The 20,409-nt window shown below is 42.4% G+C and overlaps 1 protein-coding gene across 1 annotated transcript in view; it reads left to right on the forward strand.

Annotated features, from left to right (window-relative positions):
• amph (amphiphysin) overlaps positions 1-20,409 on the forward strand; it is a 424,563-nt gene that overhangs the window by 25,306 nt on the left and 378,848 nt on the right. Inside the window, exons 3-4 of the mRNA XM_034182651.1 lie at positions 3,692-3,746; positions 8,518-8,612. Coding sequence (XP_034038542.1) covers positions 3,692-3,746; positions 8,518-8,612 — 150 coding nt within the window. The remainder of the gene's footprint in view (positions 1-3,691; positions 3,747-8,517; positions 8,613-20,409) is intronic.

The following is a 20,409-nucleotide window of genomic DNA, read 5'->3' on the forward strand; positions in this document are numbered from 1 at the left end:
TAGAAAACTACACCACATTATTTGCCTGATCATAAAGATTCCAAAGAAGGTATAGTTTGGACAATCTGTGACTGAATGTTATGGAGTTATGAGGTAAAAGCAGCAAGAATGGTGACATAGGTCACTTTCAGTTTGTACAGGGGTCAAAAGTTAAAGTTGCTCCATTAATTTTGCTCCAGCTGTATTTGTGCTGAATGTGATGCTTGTATCACCATTTGAAGGATTGTTTCAGTTATCTGCTGCACTAATAAGCCAACAGAGCAAGAACAAGCTGCTGTCTGTTAGCTTAAACATGTGTATATAAGTCAACCCGAATTAAAGGAGAAATGCTGCTTTTAAGAACCTGGACCTCATTTCTGACATAAAATATGGTCGTTTACTCACCAATATAATTTTGGTGTCATTAGAAGTCCATAGTTCAAACGATGTGTTCAGTTCAAATCTGAAGCAAACATTTTTCTTCTTCTAAGGTGGATTAGAACTTTTGTGGTACACAGCACCAACTACTGGACAGGAGGAACCTAGCAGTCAATGTGACTCACTGATTTCAAAATGCAGCTCTTTCAACCAGACGTGTGGTGCTGTGACATGTCAATCATCTGTGTCCAATCAGATTTCAGGGGAGTCCAGTGAAACCCCAGCCTCCGCTCTAGCTCCACCCATGCCAGGAAGTGTTAAATATTTGACATTTCTGTTTCACTGTGGCTAAAAATTCAGCACTTCCTGTTTGAGTGTGAGCTTGCCACTGAGTTCCCGCGAGATTCCATGGGATCTCATCTGTCAGTCCAGGAAGTGTTTGACATTTGAACATTTCCTGTTCTGCTGTGGATTTAAAAATTGGCACTTCCTGTTTAGGATGCCCTGTACCATGAGTAAGCTTCACGCCGCTGCGCGATGCTTCGCTCATATAACTGGTTTACACACAAACACCAACAGAAATGTATTGAAATAAAAAAAAAATCATATAAACAGTATTAAATACATAAATGTTATATCATGATACATATCAAGTATCGTATGTTCAGTATATCGTGTGTATGTGTGTGTGTGTGTGTATATATATATATCATTATATCATTATATTGAGTTTTGGGAAAAGATATACAGTGGGGCCAAAAATTTAGTCAGCCCCTGATTGTGCAAGTTCTCCTACTTAGAAAGATGAGAGAGGTCTGTAATTTTCATCATAGGTACACTTCAACTATGAGAGACAAAATGAGAAAAAAAATCCAGGAAATCACATTGGAGGATTTTTAAAGAATTTATTTGTAAATTATGGTGGAAAATAAGTATTTGGTCAGTAACAAAAGTTCAACTCAGTACTTTGTAACATAATCTTTGTTGGCAATGACAGAGGTCAAACGTTTCCTGTAAAGGCCCGGTCTCACTTGGGAGAGGATCAGTTGCTCATGAATTGAGTATATAAATTATGGGCGTTTGTTGTCGTCTGCAACAAAATTGGCCAAAAATGACAAATGTCTCAGTATGAATTTCGGATATATTAATAATGTATAGTGAATATATGACAAACAATCACAGATGTATAGTGCATGTATTGAGAATGCATCGCGCATGTGTGGCGGCAACAGCGGTTGTATTGCATATGCACGGCATCTGCATTGCAGTCATAACAGAAGTGCACTCGGGCCTGTCGGCATCACTATTCACACCAACACCACGGACTCTGGAGCAATTGCTGGACTTGGACACGTTGATTGGTATGTTGTTGGATGGCAGCAACTATCACACTACATCTTTGGGGATCTATAACTACATCTGTACGTCTCCACAGCTGGACTGACACTGACTGACAGGTATGTTGATTTCTGTTTGTTATGCATTCGCAAATTGTCCGCAAATCAGATGCAAAGCAGATGTAATAGAAGCGCTTTATTCGTGGCCAATCTGTATGCATTCGCCACAACTTATTTTAGTTTGTGATGTGGACATGATAGGCATGCTATATATCCATTTTACACACTGTCCCAGTCTGCTGCCAAGCCGCAATACCCCGTCAGTTGCAGATATCAGCGGATAAACAGTGTATAGATTGAGTATGTATGGATTGAGTATGTATGTATGTATTGCGTGTGTAAGGCGGCTGTCATCCGCAACCAAAATTTTGTGCAGCTCAAAAATCCTGGCAATGGAAAAATGTGCCTCTGCGGATACTTGCGGATGTGTGCGGATGTTGGCCGACTCATACACGCATGTTTCACGGATATTGCGGATGTTTAGCGAATATGAACCAATTTTGTGTGCAATTCATACGCAAATCTTCCTAAACGCCAGTCAGACAGGGCCCTTAGTCTTCACCAGGTTTGCACACACTGTAGCTGGTATTTTGGTCCACTCCTCCAAGCAGATATCCTCTAGAGCAGTGATGTTTTGATGCCCAAGCGATGTGTTTGGGTTCATTGTCATGCTGGAAGACCCAGCCACGTTGCATCTTCAATGCTCTCACTGATAGGAGGTTTTGGCTTAAAATCTCACGATACATGGACACGTTCATTCTTCCCTTAACACGGATCAGTCGTCCTGTTCCCTTTGCAGAAAAACAGTCCCAAAGCATGATGTTTCCACTCCCATGCTTCACAGTAGATATGGTGTTCTTGGAATGCAACTCAGCATTCTTGTTCCTCCAAACACGACAAGTTGAGTTTTTACCAAAAAGTTCTATTTTGGTTTCATCTGACGACATGATATTCTCCCAATCCTCTTCTGGATCATCCATATGCTCTCTGGTAAACTTCAGACGAGCCTGGACATGTACTGGCTTAAGCAGGGGGACACACCTGGCACTGCAGGATTTGAGTCCCTCTCTGTGTAGTGTGTAGCCTTTGTTACTTTGGTCCCAGCTATCTGCAGGTCATTCATCAGGTCCCTCCATGTAGTTCTAGGATTTTTGTTCACCGTTCTCATGATCATTTTGACCCCACGGGATGACATCTTGTGTGGAGCCCCAGATCGAGGGAGATTATCAATGGTCTTGTATGTCTTCCATTTTCTTACAATTGCTCCCACAGTTGATTTATTCACACCAACCTGCTTGACTGTTGTAGATTCACTCTTCCCAGCCTGGTGCACATCTACAATTTTCTTCCTGGTGTCCTTCGACAGCTCCCTGGTCTTAGCCATGGTTGAGTTTGGAGTCTGACTGTTTGAGGCTGTGGACAGGTGTCTTTTATACAGATAACGAGTTCCAACAGATGCCATTAATACAGGTAACAGGTGGAGGACAGAAGAGCTTCTTAAAGAAGAAGTTACAGGTCTGTGAGAGCCAGAAATCCTGCTTGTTTGGGGGTGACCAAATACTTATTTTCCACCATAATTTACAAATAAATTCTTTAAAAATCCTACAATGTGATTTGCTGGAATTGTTTTCTCATTTTGTCTCTCACAGTTGAAGTGTACCTATGATGAAAATTACAGACCTCTGTCATCTTTCTAAGTAGGAGAACTTGCACAGTCAGGGGCTGACTAAATACTTTTTTACCCCACTGTAGAGTCCTACTGATGATGTATAATGATGTAACAACAGCAGATCAGTATTTAATGTAAAATGGTGACAATTCTGTTTGATAAACCATACAATTCAGTCAGAGCTCTATTCCAACCCCAAATCAGAAAGTGTTTGCAGAATGCAGTTGAGGTCACATACAGTGTATCTAAAATGTGTTTGTTTCATTAGTCTGAGGGCTCCAGGCTGCAGAGGGAGATGAAGGCGTACATGGCTGCCATCAAAGGTGAGACTTTCTCATACGACACAATTTTCTGTGTCTGTAGAAACGTCTAAACAATCAGCTTGTTCAATGTGAGGATGTACACAAACATGTACTTGACAGACAACATCAAAATTGCTATCTAAAAACAACAAAAGCAATAAACCAGCATGGGGACTATTTTAGTGCTGTTTTTTTTATCCTGCTGTGACTCTTTTAGTCTCTCTCTCTCTCTCTCACACACACACATGCACGCACTGTTGTATGTGGGATTTTTTTTTTTGCAGCCACAATTTAGAGAGTTAGGATAATATGGAATATGCAAATCATAATAATACTCACACTTCACCCCCATCCAGTGATTCTTATTTGTTAATATACATCCATGGATGGCTGGAACACATTCCAATAAAGGTTGGCATGGACCAATTGATTTGAAATATAAGGAGGAAATTCTGACTTTTACAGCCAGTTTTTTTGATACAAGTCATGGATTGAATACATTAACACTTCCACATTTCACTGACTGTCTTGGACTTCATTTTCATCAATCATTAAGAACTGCAAGCACTATGGTACTGTCTGGTAGATCTGTGCCAAGTAGGCCCTTCTGAAAAAAGTGAGTGACCATGCTGGAAGGAGACTAGTGAGGGGAGCCACCAAGACACCTGGCCAACTTGATCGAGTTCTAGGCTTCTGTAGTTGTGGGCGGGGAAACTGTGCATATTGCAGTTTTATATGTTGCATCACCAGTTGTACAGCTTCATGGGGTGTCAAAGTCCATTCTCATGTTCACGATGTGGCACCTGGGCAGCGTGTCAGGTAGTGGATGGTGGGGACCTTGTGTGCACTGTGGCCACTACGTTAGCCACAAAGGCCCATTAGGAACCCTGAACATGAGACAGCTAACAGGGCTGTGGTGAAACAAGAAGTCCTCAAGTGTGGATCAGATGGAGGAGGTAATGGCTTTGTCACCCAATGGCTGTGATGGCAGATGAAAGCTGCAGCAGATCCTCAGATCCTTCATCATCTGGGATTTCCCAGCCATCAGACCAGGTTATGGACCGTCAAGGACAAACCATCTAGAGGCATGTCTGGATTGATCCTGGATGTAGGGTCTTTCGGTGATCGGCAAAGAGTGGCAGGAGCACGTCTGTGAATCTGGAAGCCCCTAGCTTGGGCCCGGCTTGGAAACGGCAGATGTGTGATTCAGTTGTCAGACCTGGGAACAGCCAGGAGGATGTTTCCATTGCTGCATCTGCAACTGAGCAGCCCTATATGGGATCTGTTCTGGTCACCCAGATCAGGGAGGGGACTAGAAAAGGTGCCCTAAACATAGTGTGCTTCACCTTAACCTTTCTGGATTATTGTGTCCAGAGGGTCACCACCTCTGCAGTACAAAAGCAAAAACACAAGTGATGATTACACAATTAATTAAGAATCCAACTAGAATTACAATATGTTCAGTATCTCAAATTGACCTGCTCTTCTCAAACAAGTCTGAAAGGATTACTAAAACATATCATCTATTGACTGGTCTCTCGGACCGCAATGTTATTCTTTGTACAATTTCAATTCAATTTCAATTTATTTTCATTTATATAGCGCCAGATCACAACAGAGTTGCCTCAAGGTGCTTCACACAAGTAAGGTCTAACCTTACTAACCGCCAGAGCAGCAGTGGTAAGAAAAACTCCTGAGGAAGAAACCTCAAGCAGACCAGACTCAAAGCGGTGACCCTCTGCTTGGGCCATGATACAGACATAAATTACAGAACAATTCACAAATCGAACATACAGGAAATGTTGGTGCACAGGACAGGAAGGTCTCCAGCACAAATGCCACACCCATCTCTGGATGGAGCTGCACCTTAAACAGAGAGAAAAAAAAAAACAGAATCAGGCATCAGAAAGACAAGAAATACAGTATAATTTGTCAGCATTAAACAACAAGAAAAACAGAAGAAATACTAAGGTGATCGCCGGCCACTAGCCCTAAACTTCACTAAAAGACCCAGAATTTAGATAAAGTTGAGGCCGCGGCACGCTCCAATTGCTAATAAATGAATTAAGAGAGTAAAAAGCGTAAAACAAAACTATGCCAGTAAGCTAGACATACGAAAGGGAAAATAAGTGCGTCTCAAGTCTGGACTTGAAAGTCCCTACAAAATCTGACTGTTTTATTGATGCAGGGAGATCATTCCACAGAACAGGGGCACGATAAGAGAAAGCTCTGTGACCCACAGACTTCTTATTCACTCTAGGGACACAAACTACTCCTGCACCCTGAGAAAGCAAAGCCCGGGCAGTTACATAAGGTTTAATTAGGTCAGCTAGGTAGGGAGGTGTCAGTCCGTGAACAATTTTGTAGACTAGTTGTTGGGAAAGTGTAGGAACACGGACCCACAACAGGGGGCGCAAATGAACGGACAATGGAGTAAGTCAAAATAACAAGCTTTACTGTTGTGAATGTGCACAACGAATACAACCAATCACAGCAATGGACAACAGTCAATTCACAAAAGTGTCGTGTGGGCAGGCTCGAAGATAGGAGACGCCTCTCCAAGGTAAGACCGGAACCACACGGCTTCCTCCGCCACAGGACCCCGGGAATACTGGAGCCGCCAAGTCCCGAACTCCCAGGTGGCCACTGCCTCCACGTGTCGGACCTGGTACTGCTGGCGAGGAACAAAGGACAGTTAGATGGGGGCGCGTTTGCACCCAGGACTCCGAACAGCAGGGAAGTTACCTCCACCTCTCGTTGGAACAGTAATCCACAAACTAAGCACAAATCCAAAAAGATACACTCCGTAGCTTTGATACGTTACCTCTCTGGTAGAAACGATATCTCGGCGATGAGGTGGAGATGCCGTCCTGCTGATATACCCCAGTGATAATTGCCGTCAGCTGTCTCAGGTGATGGGTGACAGCTGTTACCGAGGCTGCTCCTGTGGGGCGGCGGCGCCCTCTGGTGCCTGGAGCCCGCACTCCAGGCAGGGCGCCCTCTGGTGGTGGTGGGCCAGCAGTACCTCCTCTTCAGCGGCCCACACAACACTAGTAGCAGAACCTTAAAATCTGATCTCATTGGGACAGGAAGCCAGTGAAGAGACGCCAAAATGGGTGTATTGTGGTCAAACTTTCTGCTTCGTGTCAAAAGTCTGGCTGCAGCATTTTTAACTAATTGGAGACCCCTAATGTTGGACTGCGGTAAATCAGAAAATAGAACACTGCAGTAGTCCAATCTAGAAGAGATGAACGCATGGATCAGGGTCTCAGCATCAGCCATAGACAGGATGGGACGAATCTTCGCTATATTTTGCAGGTGGAAGAAAGCAGTTCTTGTAATATTTCTAATGTGGAGGTCAAAGGACAATATAGGATCAAAAATTACCCCAAGGTTCCTCACTTTGTCAGTGTGATGTATGAAACACGAGCCTAGGCTAAGCATTAACTGGTCAAATTGAGGACAATGTCTCGCTGGACGAATAACCATCATTTCAGTCTTATGAGAGTTTAAAAGTAGGAAGTTTCTAGACATCCAACTTCTCACTGCTAAGGATTTTATGTGGATGAGATTACCAGCAGTTATCAACATGTATACCTGAGCATTATCAGCATAGCAGTGAAAGGTAATCCCAAAGCGCCGCAATATGTGCCCCAGGGGTGCTATATAAAGGGAGCAAAGCAGGGGGCCTAAGACGGACCCCTGTGGAACCCCAAATAAGAGTTTTTATGATCCATCCATAATAAAAATGGTCGTATCAAAAATGGTCGAAAAAAACAGGCAGGCGGTCAAAAACACAATGTGACAAACAGGACTAGGATAACAGAGGAACAGAGCTGGAAGCAAAGGCATAAAGCACAGCAATCTGGCGAGAGACTAGTGCAACCAGTGAAGCTTATACACACCCTGGTGATGAGCTACAGATTAGAAACGTGTGTGGAAAGCTCCAGAATAGGGTGTGGCCCAAACAGTGTGCACCCCTCACCACCAAGCCCAAAGAAAGACAGACAAGAGAGACAGGGAAAGACAAAGCCCAAGCAGGAAAAACCCAGCAAGAGAAATCACACACTGAAAAAAACAGTCAAACCTAAACTAAGCAAAACAAACAGAAAAACGTGGCACAAAAAGTCCAGATGATAGCTGAAGTTCGACTATCCAGGAGAGACCGGGGTTGGTAAGGTTAGACCTTACTTGTGTGAAGCGCCTTGAGGCAACTTTGTTGTGATTTGGTGCTATATAAATGAAATGAAATGGGACTCAGAGTAGAGCCGCTGCTTCTTCACATCGAAAAGAGCCAGTTGAGGTGGTTCAGGTATCTGGTGAGGATCCCCCCTGGTCGTCTCTTTCGCGAGGTCTTCCAGGATGTCCAACTGGAAGGAGGCCCCAGGGAAGACCCAGGACATGCTAAAGGGATTCTATTTTCCAGATTGCTTGACAGTGCCTTAGGATCCCCCGGGAAAAGTTACAGGACTTGGCCTGGGATAGAAACAGATGGGATGAGCTGCTTAGTCTGCTGCCACTGTGACCTGGAACTAGATAAGGGGCAGAAAATGAATGAATGAATTTCTATTGTAAGGTTATTCTTAATCATTATTGTAAGAGGAAACATTCTGAATTCACTGTCATAATTTAGTTTTATTTTGTAGACACCTTGACTTAGTCATTTCTCTTATAGAAAGATTTTTGCAAATACTGATGTTTTCTGTGATTAACTCTAGATTTTGGATAAATGAAAATGTCCACAGTTGATGGTGCCTGTGAAGGCAGCTAACCCTCCTTTTATTCTCTGTAGGGATGCAACAAGCCTCAATCAATCTAAGTCAGTCTCTGCACGAAGTGTACGAACCAGACTGGCATGGAAAAGATGACGTCTTGACCATTGGAAAGGTCAGTATTGAATTCCTTTAAAATGACAAACTGTATAAAACCAGAACCATATTCATTTGACCTTTTAAAGCTTTTTGAAAGTTGAGTTGTGAGTCGTGAATCTGATCAGCAGATTTCAAACTGTGGAATTTTTCATTCGTTCACTCATTCACTCATTCGCTTTCTGTACATGCTCATTCCAATTAAGGGTCATGGGAGAGCTGGAGTCTATCCCAACGGTCATTGGGCGAGAGGCAGGGGACAGTAGTCTTACACACCTCTCTGCAGCTTCTCTCCCCCTGCCATCCCCTCATTACCCCATCCCCGTAGAGACGGTGCCTGCTCCCAGACTACCAATAACCAGCAAAAATCTATTTAAGCATAAAAATTCAAAAAGAAAAAATAATATAGCACCTTCAACTGCACCACAGACTAAAACAGTTAAATGTGGTCTATTAAACATTAGGTCTCTCTCTTCTAAGTCCCTGTTGGTAAATGATATAATAATTGATCAACATATTGATTTATTCTGCCTTACAGAAACCTGGTTACAGCAGGATGAATATGTTAGTTTAAATGAGTCAACACCCCCGAGTCACACTAACTGTCAGAATGCTTGTAGCACGGGCCGGGGCAGAGGATTAGCAGCAATCTTCCATTCCAGCTTATTAATTAATCAAAATCCCAGACAGAGCTTTAATTCATTTGAAAGCTTGACTCTTAGTCTTGTCCATCCAAATTGGAAGTCCCAAAAACCAGTTTTATTTGTTATTATCTATCGTCCACCTGGTCGTTACTGTGAGTTTCTCTGTGAATTTTCAGACCTTTTGTCTGACTTAGTGCTTAGCTCAGATAAGATAATTATAGTGGGCGATTTTAACATCCACACAGATGCTGAGAATGACAACCTCAACACTGCATTTAATCTATTATTAGACTCTATTGGCTTTGCTCAAAAAGTAAATGAGTCCACCCACCACTTTAATCATATCTTAGATCTTGTTCTGACTTATGGTATGGAAATAGAAGACTTAACAGTATTCCCTGAAAACTCCCTTCTGTCTGATCATTTCTTAATAACATTTACATTTACTCTGATGGACTACCCAGCAGTGGGGAATAAGTTTCATTACACTAGAAGTCTTTCAGAAAGCGCTGTAACTAGGTTTAAGGATATGATTCCTTCTTTATGTTCTCTAATGCCATATACCAACACAGTGCAGAGTAGCTACCTAAACTCTGTAAGTGAGATAGAGTATCTCGTCAATAGTTTTACATCCTCATTGAAGACAACTTTGGATGCTGTAGCTCTTCTAAAAAAGAGAGCTTTAAATCAGAAGTGCCTGACTCCGTGGTATAACTCACAAACTCGTAGCTTAAAGCAGATAACCCGTAAGTTGGAGAGGAAATGGCGTCTCACTAATTTAGAAGATCTTCACTTAGCCTGGAAAAAGAGTCTGTTGCTCTATAAAAAAGCCCTCCGTAAAGCTAGGACATCTTTCTACTCATCACTAATTGAAGAAAATAAGAACAACCCCAGGTTTCTTTTCAGCACTGTAGCCAGGCTGACAAAGAGTCAGAGCTCTATTGAGCTGAGTATTCCATTAACTTTAACTAGTAATGACTTCATGACTTTCTTTGCTAACAAAATTTTAACTATTAGAGAAAAAATTACTCATAACCATCCCAAAGACGTATCGTTATCTTTGGCTGCTTTCAGTGATGCCGGTATTTGGTTAGACTCTTTCTCTCCGATTGTTCTGTCTGAGTTATTTTCATTAGTTACTTCATCCAAACCATCAACATGTTTATTAGACCCCATTCCTACCAGGCTGCTCAAGGAAGCCCTACCATTATTTAATGCTTCGATCTTAAATATGATCAATCTATCTTTGTTAGTTGGCTATGTACCACAGGCTTTTAAGGTGGCAGTAATTAAACCATTACTTAAAAAGCCATCACTTGACCCAGCTATCTTAGCTAATTATAGGCCAATCTCCAACCTTCCTTTTCTCTCAAAAATTCTTGAAAAGGTAGTTGTAAAACAGCTAACTGATCATCTGCAGAGGAATGGTCTATTTGAAGAGTTTCAGTCAGGTTTTAGAATTCATCATAGTACAGAAACAGCATTAGTGAAGGTTACAAATGATCTTCTTATGGCCTCGGACAGTGGACTCATCTCTGTGCTTGTTCTGTTAGACCTCAGTGCTGCCTTTGATACTGTTGACCATAAAATTTTATTACAGAGATTAGAGGATGCCATAGGTATTAAAGGCACTGCGCTGCGGTGGTTTGAATCATATTTGTCTAATAGATTACAATTTGTTCATGTAAATGGGGAATCTTCTTCACAGACTAAAGTTAATTATGGAGTTCCACAAGGTTCTGTGCTAGGACCAATTTTATTCACTTTATACATGCTTCCCTTAGGCAGTATTATTAGACGGTATTGCTTAAATTTTCATTGTTACGCAGATGATACCCAGCTTTATCTATCCATGAAGCCAGAGGACACACACCAATTAGCTAAACTGCAGGATTGTCTTACAGTCATAAAGACATGGATGACCTCTGATTTCCTGCTTTTAAACTCAGATAAAACTGAAGTTATTGTACTTGGCCCCACAAATCTTAGAAGCATGGTGTCTAACCAGATCGTTACTCTGGATGGCATTTCCCTGATCTCTAGTAATACTGTGAGAAATCTTGGAGTCATTTTTGATCAGGATATGTCATTCAAAGCGCATATTAAACAAATATGTAGGACTGCTTTTTTGCATTTACGCAATATCTCTAAAATCAGAAAGGTCTTGTCTCAGAGTGATGCTGAAAAACTAATTCATGCATTTATTTCCTCTAGGCTGGACTATTGTAATTCATTATTATCAGGTTGTCCTAAAAGTTCCCTAAAAAGCCTTCAGTTAATTCAAATGCTGCAGCTAGAGTACTGACGGGGACTAGAAGGAGAGAGCATATCTCACCCATATTGGCCTCTCTTCATTGGCTTCCTGTTAATTCTAGAATAGAATTTAAAATTCTTCTTCTTACTTATAAGGTTTTGAATAATCAGGTCCCATCTTATCTTAGGGACCTCGTAGTACCATATCACCCCAATAGAGCGCTTCGCTCTCAGACTGCAGGCTTACTTGTAGTTCCTAGGGTTTGTAAGAGTAGAATGGGAGGCAGAGCCTTCAGCTTTCAGGCTCCTCTCCTGTGGAACCAGCTCCCAATTCAGATCAGGGAGACAGACACCCTCTCTACTTTTAAGATTAGGCTTAAAACTTTCCTTTTTGCTAAAGCTTATAGTTAGGGCTGGATCAGGTGACCCTGAACCATCCCTTAGTTATGCTGCTATAGACGTAGACTGCTGGGGGGTTCCCATGATGCACTGAGTGTTTCTTTCTCTTTTTGCTCTGTATGCACCACTCTGCATTTAATCATTAGTGATCGATCTCTGCTCCCCTCCACAGCATGTCTTTTTCCTGGTTCTCTCCCTCAGCCCCAACCAGTCCCAGCAGAAGACTGCCCCTCCCTGAGCCTGGTTCTGCTGGAGGTTTCTTCCTGTTAAAAGGGAGTTTTTCCTTCCCACTGTAGCCAAGTGCTTGCTCACAGGGGGTCGTTTTGACCGTTGGGGTTTTACATAATTATTGTATGGCCTTGCCTTACAATATAAAGCGCCTTGGGGCAACTGTTTGTTGTGATTTGGCGCTATATAAAAAAATTGATTGATTGATTGACACCCTGGACAATGCCGCCAGTTTATCGCAGGGCCACATACAGACAGACAGACACATTCACACTCTCACTCACACCAATGATCAATTTGAAGTTTCCTGTTCACCTAACCTGCATGTCTTTGGAAGTGAGAGGAAGCAGGAGCACAGAGAAGGAACCCACACAAACATGGTGAAGACATACAAATGCCACAGAGAACGGACCAGGTTTGAAGAGAACCTGGAACTTTCAACAGTGCTAAACACGGGTGAGAATTTTTTGCGGATCTGCGGATTTCAGAGTTTTTCTGGGTTTCCGGGCCATTTCTGAGATCAGTGTAAATCCGTTGAGAAACATTTTGGGGGCGTGGTCATCTGTGGGAGTTAAATCTTTCCTCATATGCATGGGAACCATAATAGTGCTGTCGAAATTGCAAGCTAAAACGCACAACGTCATTGGTTGCTTTTCCTAAAACAGAGAACTTTCACCCAATCAGAATCTCTGTAAATCTAAAGTCACTGAAAGTACCTGGACCTGGACATTTTGAGTTTCGGCAAGTTTTAGCTGTCAAGCTGTCTTTAACATTGCCAAAATTACAGAGAGAGAGGAGGAAGATCGTGTTAAAGACATTGATAGTCTTTAAGTGGACATGTTTGGAGCAGGAGGTCAACGTGGACAAAGGAAAGACTTTGTCTGCAAGGTTGAGCTCCCCAGCGAAGCCCTCTGCATGTTATGTTCGGATTTCATCAACAAAACCTTGGAAGAACACTGCAAGACGAAGAAGCATGTTACCAAAGTTAATATTAAATGGACTAATCTTCCCGGGTTGTACCACTCAGCGACCCAATGTCCAGTGCTCAGGTGTGTGTCCAATAATTCTATTCAGGCAATTAAAATGTGTTTCCAGTCACTGAAATTTTTAAGTGTGCAGTTATTTATCCTGTACACATACTGAAGTGAAATTCAGCTCTGCAAAACCAGTGTTTTTATACAGATTTTTGTCTAAATTTGTTTCCATGGTCCATTTATTTTGTCATATAAAACTGCTAACCATGTATTTTGTGGCTTTATTTTGACACGAAACACGCTTTTTCTCAAAACGTGACCCTGTGTAGAAAACAAACGATCCCTTCTTCTTCTTTTGTGGCGTATAACGGTAGCCGGCATGCTTATTGTTACATTGCTGCCACCTGCTGCATCAGTCCGTTATAGCAGGACTAAATCCTCTCTGAGTCCAGTGTCTTTCAAGAAAAAAGCAAACACTTTCCCCTCTCACTTGATCTTATGGCTAAAATACTTCCTACAGAAACTTCTTTCAGGCTTTACAATTTATTTCCTTCAGTTTGTACCCTTTAATAGATAAACCATTCAAAAATGACAAAATATATTTTTACCCACATGCTGAAATCATCCTGCATCAATTTTATGTTTATTTTTTATTTTGGTGAATATCGCAGACTGCGGTCCAGCTGGTGCTCAGGATGTGTGATTTTTTAATGATACTTTGCTGCATATGTGTCTGTGGGGTTTTCCCGCTGACGGACATCAGCAGTCGGGCTGCAAACTCACAGGGTGTGAATTAGCAAATTATTATGGGCCCAACTGGTCCACATGTACTTTGTGGATCTGGAGAAGGCGTTCGACCGTGTCCCTCGGGGCACCCTGTTGGGGGTGCTCCGGGAGTACGGGGTCCGGGGTCCTTTGCTAAGGGCTATCCGGTCCCTGTACGACTGCAGCAGGAGCTTGGTTCGCATTGCTGGTAGTAAGTCAAACCTGTTTCCAGTGCACGTTGGCCTCCGCCAGGGCTGCCCGTTGTCACCGGTTCTGTTCATTATCTTTATGGACAGAATTTCTAGGCGCAGCCAGGGTGTAGAGGGGGTCTGGTTTGGGAACCACAGAATCTCGTCTCTGCTGTTTGCGGATGATGTGGTTCTGCTGGCTTCGTCAAATCAGGACCTTCAGCGTGCACTGGGGCGGTTTGCAGCCGAGTGTGAAGTGTCCAGGATGAAAATCAGCACCTCCAAATCCGAGGCCATGGTTCTCGACCGGAAAAAGGTGCCTTGCCCTCTTCAGGTCGGTGGAGTGTCCTTGCCTCAAGTGGAGGAGTTTAAGTATCTCGGGGTCTTGTTCACGAGTGAGGGACGGATGGAGCGTGAGATTGATAGATGGATCGGTGCAGCATCTGCAGTGATGCGGTCGCTGTATCGGACCGTCGTGGTGAAGAGAGAGCTGAGTAGGGGGGCAAGGCTCTTGATTTACCGATCAATCTATGTTCCGATCCTCACCTATGGTCATGAGATTTGGCTCATTACCGAAAGAACGAGGTTGCGAGTACAAGCGGCCAAGATGAGTTTCCTCCGCAGGGTGGCTGGGCGCTCCCTTCGAGATAGGGTGAGGAGCTCGGTCACTCGGGAGTAGCTCGGAGTCGAGCCGCTGCTCCTCCACGTCGAAAGGAGCCAGCTGAGGTGGCTCTGGCATCTTTTCTGGATGCTCCCTGGACGCCTCACTGGAGAGGTGTTCCGGGCACGTCCCATTGGGAGGAGGCCCCGGGGAAGACCCAGGACACGCTGGAGGGACTACGTCTCTCGACTGGCTTGGGAACACCTTGGGGTTCCCCCAGAGGAGCTGGGGGAGGTGTGTGTGGATCAGGAGGTCTGGGCGGCTTTGCTTGAGCTGCTGCCCCCGCACCCGACTCTGGATAAAGCGGAAGAAAATGGATGGATGGATGGAATAATTTGTAAGCATACATTTTACATGTAATTATTAATAAAGTCACTGTTTTATACCATAAATGTTCTTTTGACAGGTTTTAATCTCTCTAAATAATTTACACATACTTGCTTGATGTTCCAGTATATTTCAGAGCTCATTCCAAGTTAAGGAAAGACACTTGAACAATAGTTTTAGTAGGTTCAGTGGTATCTGTCCAATGCTATCTGGCATTTATTCTAAGTACATGTGCTACAGCACGAGGCAGGTATCACTGAAAGAAGGTCTACACAGACAGATTCTGTTATTACAGTCAGTTTTCCACAAACCCCAACATACAAAAATATAAGATGGAAATTCATGGAATTGGGTCTCTGAAATGGCCTGAAATGCCTCTAAAATGCTCAAAACCTGTGGGCCACCCCTGATTTTCAGAATTTTTTTTCTTTGCTCATTCTCATCCCTGTAACCACTGAGACTTTGTGCCACCTCTTCTCCTTTTTCTGAAATAATATATTTTCAATATAATTCTGAGAGAACTGTTTCTTCTCTCATTTGATGCATTTCATTGTGATGTTGACCATGTGTTAACATGCATGACAGATCAAATAAAACTGAATTAATTTCTATTTGTGGCACTCCCAAGTGCTACTAGTACCAGATTTGACAGCCAGCCTCTGCTTGATGATCTGTATTGTAGCAAGTTTCATGTTTATTGAAGTTACTTTTTGGAAGATATGTAAGTTATGTTCTGACTGCTACTGACAACACAGTTTCCTTTATAGCTTTTGCAGCTTTTGAGTTAGCAAAGTCATTGTAATAACTTAAAATGAGGATCCATAGAATATATGTGCAGAGTTTGGTGCAGTCATGCCCTTGGATGAGTTCAAATAGTTTTCACATATGTTGCAGTTTGTTCAACAATGTATGGCCCAGTCACACGGCACTTAATGAAGGGCAACGAAGCCCAAATGAAACAAGAAACCTGGACTTTTGTTGACTTTCGTTGGCATCATTTAACCTCCACGCAGCTCCCATCCTGCAGCTGGCGCTTCATCAGGATTTATAACCTTTGAAAAAATTGAACGAATGCCGTCGAAAACCTCAATGTCTCTGTATTTCGTTTTGCTGTCGTTCTTGAGGGTTTTTTATCGTTTGCTTAGTTTTTGTAACGTTAGCATTTAGTTTGACTTTGTTCAACCAGCTGAATGTTTTCACACAGTGCAGTTCATATACCATCGGAAATTACAGGGCAAACTCAACCTTTTTGCTTGGATTTTTTTTTTTATCTGGGTGGGGGGGTCAGCTTCAATGGGCTCAGGCACCTTATATAGCCAGAATTAATCTTTTGTGTGGATACAATTAATTGTTTTGCCACAAGCAACTGCTGAATTTGAAACAACAAAAAATTGTGTAATTTCCAACGATACTTGAACGCAGCAACAGCAACAGCTGCTTCGTGCGCTTATTATTTTTTATTAAATAAAACAATATGTGTGTAGGAACGACAATCCAGCCCTTCTGTACATGTAGCAACAGGTAGATAATTCAAATGATTATACAACCCCTGGCAGTAATTATGGAATCACCGGCCTCAGAGGATGTTCATTCAGTTGTTTAATTTTGTAGAAAAAAAGCAGATCACAGACATGACACAAAACTAAAGTCATTTCAAATGGCAACTTTCTGGCTTTAAGAAACACTATAAGAAATCAGGAAAAATAATTGTGGCAGTCAGTAACGGTTACTTTTTTAGACCAAGCAGAGGGAAAAAAAATATGGACTCACTCAATTCTGAGGAATAAATTATGGAATCACCCTGTAAATTTTCATCCCCAAATCTAACACCTGCATCAAATCAGATCTGCTCGTTAGTCTGCATCTAAAAAGGAGTGATCACACCTTGGAGAGCTGTTGCACCAAGTGGACTGACATGAATCATGGCTCCAACATGAGAGATGTCAATTGAAACAAAGGAGAGGATTATCAAAGTCTTAAAAGAGGGTAAATCATCACGCAGTGTTGCAAAAGATGTTGGTTGTTCACAGTCAGCTGTGTCTAAACTCTGGAACAAATACAAACAACATGGGAAGGTTGTTAAAGGCAAACATACTGGTAGACCAAGGAAGACATCAAAGCGTCAAGACAGAAAACTTAAAGCAATATGTCTCAAAAATCGAAAATGCACAACAAATGAGGAACGAATGGGAGGAAACTGGAGTCAACGTCTGTGACCGAACTGTAAGAAACCGCCTAAAGGAAATGGGATTTACATACAGAAAAGCTAAACGAAAGCCATCATTAACACCTAAACAGAAAAAAACAAGGTTACAATGGGCTAAGGAAAAGCAATCGTGGACTGTGGATGACTGGATGAAAGTCATATTCAGTGATGAATCTCGAATCTGCATTGGGCAAGGTGATGATGCTGGAACTTTTGTTTGGTGCCGTTCCAATGAGATTTATAAAGATGACTGCCTGAAGAGAACATGTAAATTTCCACAGTCATTGATGATATGGGGCTGCATGTCAGGTAAAGGCACTGGGGAGATGGCTGCCATTACATCATCAATAAATGCACAAGTTTACGTTGATATTTTGGACACTTTTCTTATCCCATCAATTGAAAGGATGTTTGGGGATGATGAAATCATTTTTCAAGATGATAATGCATCTTGCCATAGAGCAAAAACTGTGAAAACATTCCTTGCAAAAAGACACATAGGGTCAATGTCATGGCCTGCAAATAGTCCGGATCTTAATCCAATTGAAAATCTTTGGTGGAAGTTGAAGAAAATGGTCCATGACAAGGCTCCAACCTGCAAAGCTGATCTGGCAACAGCAATCAGAGAAAGTTGGAGCCAGATTGATGAAGAGTACTGTTTGTCACTCATTAAGTCCATGCCTCAGAGACTGCAAGCTGTTATAAAAGCCAGAGGTGGTGCAACAAAATACTAGTGATGTGTTGGAGCGTTCTTTTGTTTTTCATGATTCCATCATTTTTTCCTCAGAATTGAGTGATTCCATATTTTTCCCTCTGCTTGGTCTAAAAAAGTAACCGTTACTGACTGCCACAATTTTTTTTTTTCCTGATTTCTTATAGTGTTTCTTAAAGCCAGAAAGTTGCCATTTGAAATGACTTTAGTTTTGTGTCATGTCTGTGATCTGCTTTTTTTTCTACAAAATTAAACAACTGAATGAACATCCTCCGAGGCCGGTGATTCCATCATTTTTACCAGGGGTTGTATAAAGAGCTGTTCTGGAAGGAAGAATTCACGTTGTGGGTCAGCTGCAGCTGGTTGAAATAACCGCACATGTGAGTCAATGCGCGGCGTTCACACGGACTGATTAATTTACTGCTCTGATATATTCAATCATATTTACACTTATATTTATTTCCCCTTTTGACAGGTCTCTGTTATAAATCAATGTATGTAGCTTAGAACATAATACAGTGATACAGCAGTCCACGGCACACCAGAGGGTTTTTTTTTTAATTGGAGCAAGACGGAGTGCACAGCGTGTCGATAAACAATGAGAGTTCTGATGATGGAGATGATCCCTCATTTGTTCTGAATAAGGATCCAGAGCAGGTGGATCCACCGATGTGCACACAGATCTCCACAACTTCTGTTTGCAGTTTCTCCAGGACTCAGGTGCTATGAGCTCCGTCCTAGCACCGAGTCCTGGAACTCAGAGATGCAGACACACACTGCTCCAGCTGTGGCTCCAGGCGCGTTTCATTTAAAGCATCGAGATCAGCATTAGCTTTGGTTTCATTTTGTTCCTCTTTCATCCCTTTTGTGCTTTTGGTTCGCAGCCTATTCGGTGATAAAACTCGCTCATCCACCATTTCTTAACGAATTGACTTTTTTACTTTTTTCCCTTCGTTCAGGAATCGTCATATGCCGTGTGACTGGGCAAAGCAGAAAGAGCATAGTCAAAGTTGATTCAGAATATAGTAGTTATCATGTGGATGCATGAACATTAATTGTGCCATGTCCAGTGTGGGAGTGTTGCCCAAAAATATGTTTTTATTTTATTTTATTTATGTCCCTGCTGATATATATATGCAATTTTTTAAAGCACTACTATGAATGAATCTGTACAATCTCTCAAACTTTTAGTTTGATAAGTTGTACGGTATGAGCCATTCCCACATTTCTATCTTATAAGTCAATAGGCCATGCCCCCTTTATCAGTCCTGATAAAAGTATGGAAATCAAGTAAGAACAGATTATGCCTATCAAATTTAGTGTAATTCTACTCATCCAATTTTGAGATATAAACTTTTATAATTTGTGGTACTCCATCGTGTCCAATCAGACATTTAAGAGACTCCCTTTCTCATGATTTAGACATCTGGATCCTGAGTTTCTTGTTAATCGTAGTTAGTGTTGCAAAGCTAGGCTAGCAAAGTTTAGAGATTTTAACAGCAAGTTCTTCCTTTCTACCTTGGCTAATTTTTGGATTATCAGACTCATTTTAAGAACATTTTGCCAGGAGTGTCTATAGAAGATATGTGCAAAATTTCAAGTGGATTAACATCACCCTCTAGAACCCACAGGGCATGCACTGGAGTATGTAAAACAGGGAAAAATATGGTGAGGTGGAGCCTGCAAATGGATACTAGCTGCAGTTGTGGAGAATTGTGGAGCTTCTTTCTTTATTTAACTCTGTCTTCACAGTCGCGCTAGACTCTGTTGCGCCACTTGTGACCAAGCACTCCAGGTCTGCGTCGGAGCCATGGCACAATGAGACCATTCGTGCGTGCAGGCGTGCGGAGCGTAAATGGAAGAAGGACCATTTGCATGTTTCTCTGGGAATATTTCGAGGCTGTCTTGCGGATTACCAGGAAGCTGTTAAGTCAGCAAAAGCCCAGTTTGTGTCAAATTTTATTGCAAATAACACTCACAGGCCTCAGGTCCTTTTTAATGTACTGAATCGTCTGATTAACCCAGAATCTAAATCTGGTCTTGTGCTGTCTGACTCACTGTGTTATGTGTCGGACGCAGCTCGGAGAACCGACCAGCGTTTGAAGGACCCAGTATGAAATAAGCAGAGCACGGTTCAAAGGCTAACTGAATTTAATACATAACAGTGATAATATAACAAAAAGGTGCGGCCTGGCGTGGTGCGCTCCCAGCAGCGCTAACGGTCCGGAGCCAGAAGCTGTTTCGGACCCAAGGACCCCGCCGACACCCCCCAGGTGGCCGCAACAACCGAGTCTGTGAAAGAAGGAACCATTATGTGAGTCCACACTCTACACACAGAACACTTAAAGGTGTACAAACAGCAAACACTTCCTGGCTTGATTACTGATCAGCTTCCCAACCTGCAGGCATGGAACATCCAGTTCACAAAACTCCACTGCAGTGGAAGCTGATACATGACT

Source organism: Thalassophryne amazonica, chromosome 12 (genome assembly GCF_902500255.1).
Source record: "Thalassophryne amazonica chromosome 12, fThaAma1.1, whole genome shotgun sequence".
Classification (NCBI taxonomy): domain Eukaryota; kingdom Metazoa; phylum Chordata; class Actinopteri; order Batrachoidiformes; family Batrachoididae; genus Thalassophryne; species Thalassophryne amazonica.